General features: G+C 55.8%; 1 protein-coding gene across 1 annotated transcript in view; it reads right to left on the bottom strand.

Annotated features, from left to right (window-relative positions):
* The window catches only part of XIRP2 (xin actin binding repeat containing 2), a 164,464-nt gene that overhangs the window by 80,216 nt on the left and 68,326 nt on the right, over window positions 1–15,922 (bottom strand). Inside the window, exon 5 of the mRNA XM_048484477.1 lies at window positions 6,435–6,598. Within this exon, the coding sequence (XP_048340434.1) occupies window positions 6,435–6,598 (164 nt within the window). The remainder of the gene's footprint in view (window positions 1–6,434; window positions 6,599–15,922) is intronic.

Raw genomic sequence — 15,922 nt, forward strand, 5'->3', positions numbered from 1 at the left:
CACATTTCCACCTGTTACTTTGCTTGACAGGATTATATATTCCAAATATACCTGTTGCCCTTCAATTATAGTCTTTTTGGTAGCCAAAGGGTACTTGCTCCTCCCTTTCTCACCAATGAAAATGTTGCCTAGATCCAGGGGCGGAGAGGGGGGGAACTGTGCCCAGGACACGGATACACCCCGCACCCCTGCCACACCCAGAAACACCTCCGCCACGCCCCGCAGGGGCACGTGCCAGATGCATCATGCACCCCCTGCCCCTTTGGCACTATCCCACTGGCTAGATTCTGGTTCATTTTTCAGCCTATCCCTCACAATACAAATAAAAGGACTTGATAATGTTTTAAAAAGAATCTTTTCGGCTTTTTTTGTCCACATAACATGGACAAATAAAGTGTTTCACTCCCAAATGGTTTTTACTGACATCCCCCACCCCCACTGTGTGGTGCAGTGGTTAAGAGCAGGTGAATTCTAATCAGAAGAACCAGTTTTGATTCCTCATTCCTCCACCTGAGAGGCTGAAGCTTATCTGGTGAACTAGATGTGTTTACGCACTCCTACATTCCTGCTGGGTAACCTTGGGCTAGTCACAATTCTTTCAGAACTCTCTCAGCCCCACCTACCTCACAGGTGTCTGTTGTGGGGAGAGGAAGGGAAAGGTGCTTATAAGCTTCCTTGAGTCTCCTTTCAGGAGAGAAAGAGGGGTATAAACCCAAACTACTCCCCCTCTTCTTCCTCTTCTTCCTCTTCTTCTTCAGCTGTTTTGTGAGCAGCACGTGCCTGCCATTTTCTGCTGCTTTGGAATACTCCATGCCATCTGCCATTTGCAGAAGGTTCCTCCAGAGGTTTCCTCTGCTTGCAGCTCATACACCTGCCATTTCCATCTACAAAGCACATGAATAAAGTTAGTTTTCGCTGCCAATTCGGCGCACGAGTTGTTTTTCTTTTGTTTTGACAGAGATGTCTTCACAGCTATGAAGACATCTGCTTCAAAACAACAACAAAAAAGGAAAAAATGACACATGCACCAAACCAGCAGTGAAAACTAATTTTATTCATGCAATTTTTGCATGGAAATGGCGGCCGATGAGCTGCAAGCAGAGGAAACCTCTGTGGGAATCTTCTGCAAATGGTGGGCAGCATGGAGAGTCCCTGGAGCAGCTGAAAATGGCGGGTGTGAACTGCAGAGAAACCAAAAGTGTGAGCTTTAAACTTGGGCAGGCAAAATAAGACGTTTCCTGTTTTCTACGCAGTAAGCAGGAAATGTCTTTCACCCATCTTGGGGGGAAAAGATTTCGAATTAACCTTTTTCCAAGTAAGTTGGGTTGAGTAAAAATAAAACATCCTGAGGGTGTCTTGGGGAAAAAGCTGGGCAAAAGTCGTCCCCCAAATGCTTCTTTTCACATCCTCAAGATGTCTTATTTGTGCTGTGCAGAAAAGACCTTTATTCAGAGACAGGCCAGAGCTAAAACAGCATCAAAAAAGACAGTGAAAAACTATGCCTTTGACTCATAGCCTCACCAATTAAAATTTGCTGTGTCCTATTAAAATCAATTTTCAGCCTCTGATACAGAGCTCAGTACCCCCAGCAAATACATTTCCTGCTAAATTTCAAACTTAGGTACAGGAACTGAAAAAAATATGCCTTTCAAGGTTTTATAAATACTTCTTGTCAGCCATATAGACAGCTGTTCCCTAACTATGTTGGATGAGTTGGAGTCTCTTGACGTTTTTCACACTGATGCAGTAAAAGACTGAGATGCACATTCTTTTATCAAAAGCAGTACAAAAATTACTGTTTATTCACTCTGGCTTTGGTGTGGCTTACTTTATTTATATTTATATACCGCTTTTCTCCCCGACGGAGAGCAAAACCAGCTACATTGTTCTCTCCTCTATTTGGTCCTCACATCAACCAGGTTTAGAGTTTGACTGGGCCAAGGTCACCCAGCAAGCTCCAGTGGCACAAGTGGGGATTTGAACCAGGGCCTGCCAAATCCTAGCCAAATACTTTAACCAATACACCATTCTGGTTCTCATTAGCCTGCACACATGAAATTATAGCCAGTGGAGTGGATCCAACCAACTTTTTTTGCTGTGAAAAAGGGGGAGGGGCCCTCAGCAACCAATAAGAAGAAGAATTGGCTTAATATCACTCCTTTCTCTCCTATAGGAGACTCAAAGGGGTTTACAAACTCCTTTCCCTTCCCCCCTCACAACAAACACCCGGTGAGGTAGGTGGGGCTAAAAGAGCTCAGAAGAACTGTGACTAGGCCAAAATCACCGAGCTGGCGTGTGTGGGAATGTACAGGCTAATCTGAATTCCCCAGATAAGCCTCCACAGCTCAGGTGGCAGAGTGGGGAATCAAATTCGGTTACTCCAGATTAAAGTACACCTGCTCTTAACCATTATGCCACTGCTGCTCCTCAGCATAAGACTATGCTGAGAATCAAAGAATGTGCACATAAAAGTCATTTGGGATGGGGACTACTCTTAGTGGAAAATTGGGCACGGCTAAATGAAAAAGCTGGCTAGATTCAACCCAACCTCATGTGCCATTCCCCCGGGGCAGGTTTAGAAATGGAAAAAGGCTGGATGCAGAGGTTTAACCCTCTGTCTGTCAGTTGTTTTCCCTCTAAAATCATCCTTTTCAAGATACTTGTCTTCTCACAGAGGAAAAGATAAGGAAGCCTATATATTTTACTCCAAGGAGCAAAAAAAAAAAAAGGGGGGGAAAAGGCTGGGAAAGTAATTGTGAGCAGAAAAATGGCTTTCATGTTATGCCCATATCCACACAGACAGAGAACGGTCCTCCGTTCCATTCAGAACGGTTTCCTATCATTGTTATTTAGAAGAAAAGTTGGAAAGTATCTGGTTTAGCCCTAAATGCAAGAAGGAATGCATGTCGTGTTTGCCGATGAACAAGGCTGTGTTTGTAGATAGCTGCTATGCAGGGACAAGGAACACCCCCTCCCACACTGGAAACAGTTGTATCTGAACAGCATGAAGTAGCAGGCATCAAGTTTTCCACAGCTCTCACATCTCCGTGGACCCTGGACATCCATCTTCATTACAAATGACTGTTTATCCTAACGATCTTGTAACATTCTTGTTGCTTTCTCTTATAAGCAAAGACAGCCACAGCTGTATTGCAGGCCTTTACAATTCCTTCCATTGATTAACTAGCAAAGAGGGAAGAAAGCACACGCTTTATCATCATCATCATCATCATTACGCTTTGAAAATCTGCTGCCAGCATAGAAATGTTCACATTTGCCTATTCTGCATTTGGTTCATCGAGCAACAACACTGCAAATATCCCTCATTTTCCACACTAAGCCAATTGCAGCAGCTCTGTGTGCTGCAGAACAGCAAGAAGGCCCAAATATTGGCTTCTGCCGAACTCAAAGAAATGCTGCAAAAGGCCAGCAGTATAATACATAATATATATTATTATCTGTCAAATCTTTTATTTAATCCTGTGTAATGTTTAAAAGATATAATACATTCTTGGGTAGTAAAGCACTATAAATAAAATAAATGTTATGTAGAAGTTTAAAATTCATCCCATACAAAGCAATTTTGAAGGTCAAGTATCACACAGCCTGGCTTTTATTTAAGGGCCTGTCATTATAATAGATGGATTTGTACACGCATACGGGTACAGAGTCCGCATATTGCAGAAAGTCTCCTAGGGTTCCCTGCGGACTAGTGGTGAAGGCAGAGCCACCCAATATCAGGTGGTAGGCAAGTTTTAACTTCATCACCAAGTTGCCTTTAATGTTTTTGTTTTTCCCTATGGCATTGAATGGCTAACACACATTGGAAAAGTAGGATGCACTTGGGGACACCAGTTAAGTTGCAGGATAAAGCTGCTCTTTGCTTCTGATGATCCCAATGTAAAGGACAAGGGACAGAAATTCTATTCCTGACTGCAACCATCTTTGGTGTCCCACAGAACTGATAGGAGAGAGGCTGTGGCTAAAATATTCTGGGATCTCAATCAGGGACGGAGCAAGGGGGGAAAGCGCCCAGTGCACTGGTGCGTCCTCCGCCCCTGTCTTGCCCCGGAATGCCCTCGCCACGCCCCCGCAGGGGCACGTGTCCAGTGCATTGCGCACACACCGCCCCCTTGGAGCTATGCCTCTGATCTCAACCCTATTTCACCTGATCTCTTCCATGTTTCTGACAAAGGCTGGGCAGTTTTCTATCGATCGATCAAGAGGTGGCTAGAATCAGGGATTACTGGACACTGCCATGCTCCCTTACCAATAAAAATAAGACAGCAGGAGACATCTCGGTTGTCACTGTGCAAGCACAAAGCTGCTGGTTGCTTAATAGTACCTGGTGCAGACATGGGCTCCTGATATCACTGAGCCCTGTTAATCTGTCAGCAACTATTTGCTTGAACAGCATTGACTGCAGAACAATGCACTTTCAATCCACTTTCAATGTACTTTGCAGCTGGATTTTACTGTGCAGAATAGCAAAATTCACTTGCAAACAATTGTGAAAGTGGATTGAAAGTGCATTATTCTGCATGTGCGGAAGGGGCCTGAGAGACTTCCTGCATCTACTGCCTCATTCTCATTCCCATTCTAATTAACCAAGTGGGAGTTTGCCTGGCAGATGGTGGATTAGGATGCTACATTGCTCTATTTCTTGATTGTGTGAATGGCCTATCATGTTAGTTATATCTTCCTGCCATATAAACCCAGCTTACATCAATAAAGAACTGAACTGCGTCTCTACCCTAACTCCACTGGCTGGTGCTGAATTCTAACACAGTTTATTGATTTTATTTCTCTTACTCTTAACTATCCTTAATTTGAGTGCCTACCACTGAGTTATTAAATGAATTAGTTTTACGTGCCTCTTACATTTTTTATGACTTCTGCTTTTCACTCAACAGGGTCAGTGTTCTGAAGGTAAAATTATTCCCAATTCATGTAGTGCATGGTAGGTGTGAGTTCTCATATGCAGCTTAGCACAAATTAATTCCAGAGTGTTCGTTCATACTGGCAGAGTGGAAGTCAGCAGTTTAGAATAGAAAATAAGCACCCAAGTAGGTGCACAGCGGTGATCCCTCTGACCCAAGTTATTATTTTGGCAGAGAGCAATTTATGTTTTTTTTTCTGAGCACACTAGGAATTAGTTACTCTTTCCTAGCATGACCCAAGGGCTTAGCTCTTAATCAAACTTCTCCTTGTACATCCAATATAATAATGACTAATTTTCAACACTTTCCGATTGTGTCTACTAAGTGCCATCAAGTTGTTTCTGATCATGGCAACCCTCTGAATTAATGTCCTTCAAAACACCCTATGGTTAACAGTCTTGCACTTACAAATGTAGGGTCGTGTTCTTGGGTGGGGTTGCCCATCTTTTTGTGATTTCTTGGTTGCAGTCTCTCTTTGGTTGGTGATGGAGCCAAAGAATAGAAAGTCTTGAACAATTTCAATTTCCTCATTGTCAGCGTTAAGACTGAACAACTCCCCAGTACCAGATAAGATTCAGAAGAGCTGAGAGTGTACCTTACATTATTTGGGTTGTTTCTTTTTGTGCACATCAGGAACAGTATTCCTAAGTCAGTCATTTGCTGTGTTAGGGTGATCTTCAGTCTAGTGGGCTAATCATGTTAATAGTAAAGAGCAGGTGGATTCTAATCCGGAGAACTGGGTTTGATTCCCCACTCTTCCACCTGAGAGGCTGAGGCTTATCTGGTGAACCAGATGTGTTTCCGCACTCCTTCATTCCTGCTGGGTGACCTTGGGTTAGTCACAGTTCTTTGGAGCTCTCTCAGCCCCACCTACCTCACAAGGTGTCTGTTGTGGGGAGAGAAAGGGAAGGGAGCTTGTAGGCCACCTTGGCTCATTCCGCAAATGCAGAATAATGCACTTTCAAACTGCTTTCAGTGCTCTTTGAAGCTGTGCGGAATGGCAAAATCCACTTGCAAACAGTTGTGAGAGTGGTTTGAAAATGCATTATTTTGCGTGTGCGGAAGGGGCCCTTGAGTCTCCTTACAGGAGAGAAAGGTGGGATAAAAATCTAAAATATTCTTCTTCTAAATTAAACTGGTAGGATATGGCAAATGGTGGATTAAGTCACCATTTCATTAGATTGTGTGAAAGGCCTGGGTAACTGGGGAGCTTGACAACAGGCCAAATAACAGAATGGAAATTAATGGGTTACAAATGATAAACTATCCAAAACCTCCTCTCTCTGGTTTGGTTTTGCTGTATGAAAGTTCATGGCTGGGTTGCTGCAAAAACCCAGGATGCATCAATGAAAAGCAAGCTGCAGGATAGAGAACTTATTCACTTATAATACAACAAACTTGCTAACTGCCTCTTTAATTGACTGTATGAATAGTACGACTGCAGTGTCAAGAGCACATTGAGAAATGATTGAATGGAAAATATGGATATCTTACGTTAGCTGAGGCATTGCTGCTTTCCACTTTAGTCACGGCTGCCTGATATAAGGCCATCCTTTCCTTCAAGGAGACAAGCTCCTGGCACTCCAGGGACACCTTCTCACTCTCGTTAGTCCTTCTTTTTGAAAGTCCACTTGCAGATTTTTGACAGATAGCAGAAGCTAAAAATTAGAACAAAGGATGTAAGCAAAACGACCTTTCTTTAGTAAAACGAACAGTATCCGTTGCAAATCGCAAAGTTAGTGTTTTCTGTTTTCTTATACACTATTGCAGGTTATGTTGCATCTATGCAGCATGGCTGCTAGCAGGCATACTTTGTTATTGTTACGTCTCTGGGTAAGGTGTTAAGCTTTTTCCTCTTGCACATCAAAAGGATTTTAAATAGATAATTTGCTCTGAAGGTTGGGGAATAGAAAAAATGGGAAATTCTTGACAAACAGGAAGGAGAGGGAAAATCTGGTGATGTGCAAAGAATCAAACATTTCAAAAAGGTTGAACACTTAAAAAAAACCAAACAAGAGTATAGTTACGTTCCACCTCTCAGAGACAGCCATGTGGGGGTATATCCCACCCATATTCTACCTTGTGATGCCGCAGATTTCTCAGTGAAGTTACTTGGCAAACAAACTCACCTTCTTCAACACTCATAATCAGACCATGAGCTGATCAGGGATGTGTTAGAATTGCATGGAGCAACTCCAACAGCTGCTCATGCCCAGCTAATTGGGGCCTTGGTTGGGAGTCTGTGCTTATCTCCTCTGCCTACAGTTGCCAAGTCCAGGTTGGCCAATACCTACAGATTTTGGGGGTGGAGCCTGGGGAAGGTGAGATTGGGGGAGGGACTTCAGTGAGGTATAGTGCCATAGAGTCCGCCTTCCAGAGTGGCCAATTTCCACAGGTGAACTGACCTCTTCACCTATAGATCACTTGTAATTCTGGGAAGATGAGTTGGAAGAAGTGTGTTTAGGCTGGAGACAGGCTCTTTGGAAGATGGCTATTCTGTGTCCACCCTATATATATTTTGCAGATGTCGGCCGAGAAGGTGATAATTGCGAACCTGCTACTCCATGCTGCCTTGCATGTACACTGATCCACAAATGTCAGCGGTTATGACAAAGGTAGGTCAGCTCAGACTGGCACAACAGAATAAATGCAAATTAAGGAAAAGTAAGGCCAATGCTACATTTCTGCCTGTCTACTCCCAACCGGCCAAAAACTGCCTTGAAATGTACAAGTAGAATTTAAGGCAGAGTTCACTACATATCATGCAAAAGTTTATTGTACTGTTTTCCAATTCTGTACTCCCATGTTATTACACTGTTTACTCTATGTATGTAATGTTTTGCTGCACTGTTCTCCCATCCTGAAACCCCTGCTTTATTGTCTATATTAGTTTGTATTTTTAACACGATGTTGTCTAATGTTTGCAGTCACTTGGGAGTAATTGTTGTCTGCCGAAATCTTACTGCCTTGTGTGTTAAGTTGTAATGCGCCTTGAGTCTTAGCAAGATAGGCGGGCTCTAAATGAAGTCAATAAATAAATGCTGCTCTCCATACAGCTCTCATTTACAATTATTTTTGCATACACTGCTATGATTTTTTTAAAGCCTTATCAGTAGTTAATTATTTGAACCTCACTCTAAAATATAGACTTGGCGGTAGAACTCAATACTCCTTTGTCCAGAGGTTCTGGCAGTAATTCTGCAGAACCACTTGTAAAAATGCAAAACATCCATTGTTTCCTCTATTAACCTTACAGCCAGGTCAGCAATTTCCTTTGCAAGCAGCAATGAATGAAATTATTCCTGTCAAATATGAGCTTTTCCTTGTCATAATATACTTCTTTATTTGCAGCTTAACTTCGCCATTTTCACACTCTTGATTGAACTGTAACATGAACTGTTTTACTCAAGGACAAGAGAAAAATCCTCATTTGTATGTTTAACAAAAACCCTCTTCTTTTAACAAAAACCCTCTTCCTCTGCTCAAAAATTGGATCCCTATACTTCACATTGTTAAAAACTGCACAGCTGAAGCAAGAAGAGCTGAGGGGAGGTTGAATGACCCGAAACCAAACTCAGATCTAGAATTTAAGATATTTCTTAGGCAATAAAAAAAATCAGACCTCAGTTTACATACAAATTTCATTCTTTTTCTATGAAGTTTGCAGATGAGAAGGTCATAATGATTTGTATTCAAAATTAATTTGCTTTAAATCCTTCCCTTTCATGTGTTGTTTGTTCATTCTGCTTTGATCACAGCAGGCAGTGTGGGAAATTGTTAGTCTCACCATGATTTATGACATTCATCCTTTTACTGGGAGCCCAGCACTGCTTTTGGCCTCTCTTAACCCGCATTTTTTTCAAAGTTATGAATCACCGCTTTCTTGTGTAAAAAAAAAAAAGTTTGTTAACCTCAGAGCTAGATACAGTCCATAAGGAACTCAGAATTTTAAGTACTGTTACTTCTGATAGCATACATCTGATAGGTGGCTCCCCAGGCTTTTTCAAGTCAGGAAAATGGCGTGGGCAGGTGGGGAAGGTTCTTTATCCTAACTTGCCACAGTCCTGATCCAAATTGGGTCCAGTACATACCTGGGTATTAAATCTCAATCAGGGAATAGGACTGAGATGGACATAGGCCCTTTCCAAACATATCATCTAAAACGCTTGTAAAATGTTTTCAATTCTCCCCTTTGTTCACAGTCACCTTTTGAAATGATTCCTAGTTGCTATTTTGTGACCCCCCCCCCTTTTTTAAGTTCTGTGTGGAATCGATGTTTCAATGCTTTACAGCCTCATGCTGCATTCTCTACTGCTTGCATACAGGGTGCTTGACAAATTGCACCCCCCCCCCCTTCAATAAAAGAACAAACAGCTAAATGCTGCAACTAAACAGGCGAGGGGGAACTGTGTGAGCTCAGAAGATGGCACCAAGGAAGAAGTTCAGGGAAGCAGAGAAGCGTGGGAAACTTAGTCAATAGTTTGCACAGCGACTGAAGATGTTTTCAAAATGTTTTAGCCAATAAAGGGGATTCATTTAAAACATTTTGAGACTGGAAATAAAATGTTTGGGAGTAAAAACAATGTGGAACTCCATGGAGGAAATGTCTCATTTCCTGCCCCAAAATGTTTTAAATGAATTGTGCAGAAAAGGCCATATAGGGAACCCAAGGATTCATAAGGGCTAGTAGGCCTTTCATCTCTGCTCACTCGACCATCATGTAGGCTCTTCAGCAATGCCCCCTTTTCCACAATAATTTACATATCTTTTCCAGAACTTGTGTAAATTAAAGAGCGCTCACTGTCATACTGTGATTTTTGTTAGGTGTGTCTGCTGAATAGGACAATTTGACATTAATCCATTACCCATTACTTTTTGAGGTATTTCTTGTAACTGATCATGGAATTTCCCCCCCTGGCTGATGTTTCATAGTCTTTTTAGATGGATAGCACACAGGTCAATAACAAAAGAATGGCTGAACTCAAGGTTCTTTGTTCCCATTTCAGAATGAAGATATTGGTTTGATATGTGTTGTTAAAGAATTGGGGTGTGGACCATCTTTTATTTAGATCTTACAACAATTCTAGTGGTCGAAACAAAAGCACTCTGGAATGGTAGGAATGAGAAGATGGGTTTGTGCCTCAGGCTGCAGAGAACGTGTGAATCTTTACTTCTGGTAAGTCACATTGCGACCGAGCATAATTTGACTAATTCTTTTATGCTTCCAGGCATGTTGCAGCTTCAGTAGTTTACAGACTGAAATGACATGCTGTTGCTTTTTTAACCTCCTTGGAAAAAAATCACTCATAAACATCCCTGCTTCAGTTTCTAGAGGGCATTCTTCTTCTGCTAAGTAGAAGCCTGCAGCCAAAGAGTTGCCTGGTTAGTTTCAAATCACTGCATGAAATTCAGACCCGCCACTGCCACCTACTGTTCATTGTCCTTCATTGCCTCCATGAGGTTACCAGGTCACAGTGCCACAATGACAGCAGAAGCCACAACCCACGAGGGTCTTTGACTCTGCAGCTAGTAATCATGAGCTCCTTTCTGTCCTTCCCTTGACAGACCACTCCCTTCCTGCCAACAGCTTCACCTCTGCTTTCTAAGTTTTGCCTCTATCCTACTTTCTTCTTGTCTCCTCCTTTGTTCCACCCCATACCTCCACCAACTTCCACACCTATTTCATCCCTCTTCTTTGAGCAGCTATGTCTCTTGATCAGCCTTCTCAGCTCTCTTCCAGTTAAACTTTTTAATTCCAGCCAAACAGACAACTTTCCCTTCTCTCCCAGGAGCTAAACTGTTCACTTCCATGTTGCCAGAGCAACTAAACATTCCAAACCATCATAACACCTAAACCAATCATAGCACCTAAACCAATCAAGCACCTAAACCAATCAGGGTTTTTTAAAATAAAGCCACTGCAGTATAGGTGATATCTCAAGTACTGCTTTGCTCACATTAAAAAAACCCTGAATTTTTCATACTATGTATACACACAATCAAATTATCTCACACAAACCCCAATGACCATTTCTAATTTTATCATACGAGCAATAACATTGAGAAGTCATAGGTCTTACCATGTGTTTTCCATAGTACACTAAATAAATACCATTCTGTGTCTTCTCGAAGGGTTTTACAGCTGAAATCAACTGGCTGTTGCCGTTTTTCTGCACTGTGTGGCCATGATCTGGTAGTTTTGCGTCTATTGTTTTCCCACATCTATGGCTGACATCTTCAGATGTATGTCATGGTAAGATGTGTTTTCACTGTTCCACAAAGAGCAGTACAACTTACTGGGACATGACTCAGACCCATGACTCAGACCCATATATGAAGGCAAAATGTTAGGAGCTAAAACTATCAGACCACGGATACACAGCCCAGAAACTCACAACAGCCAAATGCCATTCCCTCAGACAGTTTTAAGTTCTGGCTTCTCTTAATTTGTAGATATGACTGAGGATCTGCTATTATTGTACTTAATATCACCACAACCATGGATCAAAACAACAGGAGCAAGAAATTCAAAGTTAATTTCAAGTGGGTAGCCACGTTGGCCTTCTGTAGAACAACAAAATTTGAAACTAGTAAAGACCAAGAAGAGGTCCATGGTAGTAGTAGTAGTAGTAGTAGTAGTAGTAGTAGTAGTAGTAGTAGTAGAAGAAGAAGAAGAAGAAGAAGAAGAAGAAGAAGAAGAAGAAGAAGAAGAAGAAGAAGAAGAATCACCCCCCCCCCCCCCCCCCCCCCGGCATGGGCCGCCCCCCCCCCCCCCCCCCCCCAGCCCCCAACACCCCCCCCCCCCCCCCCCCCCCCCCCCCGCCCCCCCGCCCGGCGCAGCCGCCACCCCCGCCCCGCCCCACCCCCCCCCCCCCCCCCCCCCCCCCCCCCCCCCCCCCCCTCCCACCCCCCCGCACCACCCCCCCCCCCCCCCACCCCCCCCCCCCCCCACCCCCCCCCCCCCCCACCCCCCCCCCCCCCCACCCCCCCCCCCCCCCACCCCCCCCCCCCCCCACCCCCCCCCCCCCCCACCCCCCCCCCCCCCCACCCCCCCCCCCCCCCACCCCCCCCCCCCCCCACCCCCCCCCCCCCCCACCCCCCCCCCCCCCCACCCCCCCCCCCCCCCACCCCCCCCCCCCCCCACCCCCCCCCCCCCCCACCCCCCCCCCCCCCCACCCCCCCCCCCCCCCACCCCCCCCCCCCCCCACCCCCCCCCCCCCCCACCCCCCCCCCCCCCCACCCCCCCCCCCCCCCACCCCCCCCCCCCCCCACCCCCCCCCCCCCCCACCCCCCCCCCCCCCCACCCCCCCCCCCCCCCACCCCCCCCCCCCCCCACCCCCCCCCCCCCCCACCCCCCCCCCCCCCCACCCCCCCCCCCCCCCACCCCCCCCCCCCCCCACCCCCCCCCCCCCCCACCCCCCCCCCCCCCCACCCCCCCCCCCCCCCACCCCCCCCCCCCCCCACCCCCCCCCCCCCCCACCCCCCCCCCCCCCCACCCCCCCCCCCCCCCACCCCCCCCCCCCCCCACCCCCCCCCCCCCCCACCCCCCCCCCCCCCCACCCCCCCCCCCCCCCACCCCCCCCCCCCCCCACCCCCCCCCCCCCCCACCCCCCCCCCCCCCCACCCCCCCCCCCCCCCACCCCCCCCCCCCCCCACCCCCCCCCCCCCCCACCCCCCCCCCCCCCCACCCCCCCCCCCCCCCACCCCCCCCCCCCCCCACCCCCCCCCCCCCCCACCCCCCCCCCCCCCCACCCCCCCCCCCCCCCACCCCCCCCCCCCCCCACCCCCCCCCCCCCCCACCCCCCCCCCCCCCCACCCCCCCCCCCCCCCACCCCCCCCCCCCCCCACCCCCCCCCCCCCCCACCCCCCCCCCCCCCCACCCCCCCCCCCCCCCACCCCCCCCCCCCCCCACCCCCCCCCCCCCCCACCCCCCCCCCCCCCCACCCCCCCCCCCCCCCACCCCCCCCCCCCCCCACCCCCCCCCCCCCCCACCCCCCCCCCCCCCCACCCCCCCCCCCCCCCACCCCCCCCCCCCCCCACCCCCCCCCCCCCCCACCCCCCCCCCCCCCCACCCCCCCCCCCCCCCACCCCCCCCCCCCCCCACCCCCCCCCCCCCCCACCCCCCCCCCCCCCCACCCCCCCCCCCCCCCACCCCCCCCCCCCCCCACCCCCCCCCCCCCCCACCCCCCCCCCCCCCCACCCCCCCCCCCCCCCACCCCCCCCCCCCCCCACCCCCCCCCCCCCCCACCCCCCCCCCCCCCCACCCCCCCCCCCCCCCACCCCCCCCCCCCCCCACCCCCCCCCCCCCCCACCCCCCCCCCCCCCCACCCCCCCCCCCCCCCACCCCCCCCCCCCCCCACCCCCCCCCCCCCCCACCCCCCCCCCCCCCCACCCCCCCCCCCCCCCACCCCCCCCCCCCCCCACCCCCCCCCCCCCCCACCCCCCCCCCCCCCCACCCCCCCCCCCCCCCACCCCCCCCCCCCCCCACCCCCCCCCCCCCCCACCCCCCCCCCCCCCCACCCCCCCCCCCCCCCACCCCCCCCCCCCCCCACCCCCCCCCCCCCCCACCCCCCCCCCCCCCCACCCCCCCCCCCCCCCACCCCCCCCCCCCCCCACCCCCCCCCCCCCCCACCCCCCCCCCCCCCCACCCCCCCCCCCCCCCACCCCCCCCCCCCCCCACCCCCCCCCCCCCCCACCCCCCCCCCCCCCCACCCCCCCCCCCCCCCACCCCCCCCCCCCCCCACCCCCCCCCCCCCCCACCCCCCCCCCCCCCCACCCCCCCCCCCCCCCACCCCCCCCCCCCCCCACCCCCCCCCCCCCCCACCCCCCCCCCCCCCCACCCCCCCCCCCCCCCACCCCCCCCCCCCCCCACCCCCCCCCCCCCCCACCCCCCCCCCCCCCCACCCCCCCCCCCCCCCACCCCCCCCCCCCCCCACCCCCCCCCCCCCCCACCCCCCCCCCCCCCCACCCCCCCCCCCCCCCACCCCCCCCCCCCCCCACCCCCCCCCCCCCCCACCCCCCCCCCCCCCCACCCCCCCCCCCCCCCACCCCCCCCCCCCCCCACCCCCCCCCCCCCCCACCCCCCCCCCCCCCCACCCCCCCCCCCCCCCACCCCCCCCCCCCCCCACCCCCCCCCCCCCCCACCCCCCCCCCCCCCCACCCCCCCCCCCCCCCACCCCCCCCCCCCCCCACCCCCCCCCCCCCCCACCCCCCCCCCCCCCCACCCCCCCCCCCCCCCACCCCCCCCCCCCCCCACCCCCCCCCCCCCCCACCCCCCCCCCCCCCCACCCCCCCCCCCCCCCACCCCCCCCCCCCCCCACCCCCCCCCCCCCCCACCCCCCCCCCCCCCCACCCCCCCCCCCCCCCACCCCCCCCCCCCCCCACCCCCCCCCCCCCCCACCCCCCCCCCCCCCCACCCCCCCCCCCCCCCACCCCCCCCCCCCCCCACCCCCCCCCCCCCCCACCCCCCCCCCCCCCCACCCCCCCCCCCCCCCACCCCCCCCCCCCCCCACCCCCCCCCCCCCCCACCCCCCCCCCCCCCCACCCCCCCCCCCCCCCACCCCCCCCCCCCCCCACCCCCCCCCCCCCCCACCCCCCCCCCCCCCCACCCCCCCCCCCCCCCACCCCCCCCCCCCCCCACCCCCCCCCCCCCCCACCCCCCCCCCCCCCCACCCCCCCCCCCCCCCACCCCCCCCCCCCCCCACCCCCCCCCCCCCCCACCCCCCCCCCCCCCCACCCCCCCCCCCCCCCACCCCCCCCCCCCCCCACCCCCCCCCCCCCCCACCCCCCCCCCCCCCCACCCCCCCCCCCCCCCACCCCCCCCCCCCCCCACCCCCCCCCCCCCCCACCCCCCCCCCCCCCCACCCCCCCCCCCCCCCACCCCCCCCCCCCCCCACCCCCCCCCCCCCCCACCCCCCCCCCCCCCCACCCCCCCCCCCCCCCACCCCCCCCCCCCCCCACCCCCCCCCCCCCCCACCCCCCCCCCCCCCCACCCCCCCCCCCCCCCACCCCCCCCCCCCCCCACCCCCCCCCCCCCCCACCCCCCCCCCCCCCCACCCCCCCCCCCCCCCACCCCCCCCCCCCCCCACCCCCCCCCCCCCCCACCCCCCCCCCCCCCCACCCCCCCCCCCCCCCACCCCCCCCCCCCCCCACCCCCCCCCCCCCCCACCCCCCCCCCCCCCCACCCCCCCCCCCCCCCACCCCCCCCCCCCCCCACCCCCCCCCCCCCCCACCCCCCCCCCCCCCCACCCCCCCCCCCCCCCACCCCCCCCCCCCCCCACCCCCCCCCCCCCCCACCCCCCCCCCCCCCCACCCCCCCCCCCCCCCACCCCCCCCCCCCCCCACCCCCCCCCCCCCCCACCCCCCCCCCCCCCCACCCCCCCCCCCCCCCACCCCCCCCCCCCCCCACCCCCCCCCCCCCCCACCCCCCCCCCCCCCCACCCCCCCCCCCCCCCACCCCCCCCCCCCCCCACCCCCCCCCCCCCCCACCCCCCCCCCCCCCCACCCCCCCCCCCCCCCACCCCCCCCCCCCCCCACCCCCCCCCCCCCCCACCCCCCCCCCCCCCCACCCCCCCCCCCCCCCACCCCCCCCCCCCCCCACCCCCCCCCCCCCCCACCCCCCCCCCCCCCCACCCCCCCCCCCCCCCACCCCCCCCCCCCCCCACCCCCCCCCCCCCCCACCCCCCCCCCCCCCCACCCCCCCCCCCCCCCACCCCCCCCCCCCCCCACCCCCCCCCCCCCCCACCCCCCCCCCCCCCCACCCCCCCCCCCCCCCACCCCCCCCCCCCCCCACCCCCCCCCCCCCCCACCCCCCCCCCCCCCCACCCCCCCCCCCCCCCACCCCCCCCCCCCCCCACCCCCCCCCCCCCCCACCCCCCCCCCCCCCCACCCCCCCCCCCCCCCACCCCCCCCCCCCCCCACCCCCCCCCCCCCCCACCCCCCCCCCCCCCCACCCCCCCCCCCCCCCACCCCCCCCCCCCCCC

The sequence above is a fragment of the Sphaerodactylus townsendi genome, linkage group LG02, assembly GCF_021028975.2.
Source record: "Sphaerodactylus townsendi isolate TG3544 linkage group LG02, MPM_Stown_v2.3, whole genome shotgun sequence".
Classification (NCBI taxonomy): Eukaryota; Metazoa; Chordata; class Lepidosauria; order Squamata; family Sphaerodactylidae; genus Sphaerodactylus; species Sphaerodactylus townsendi.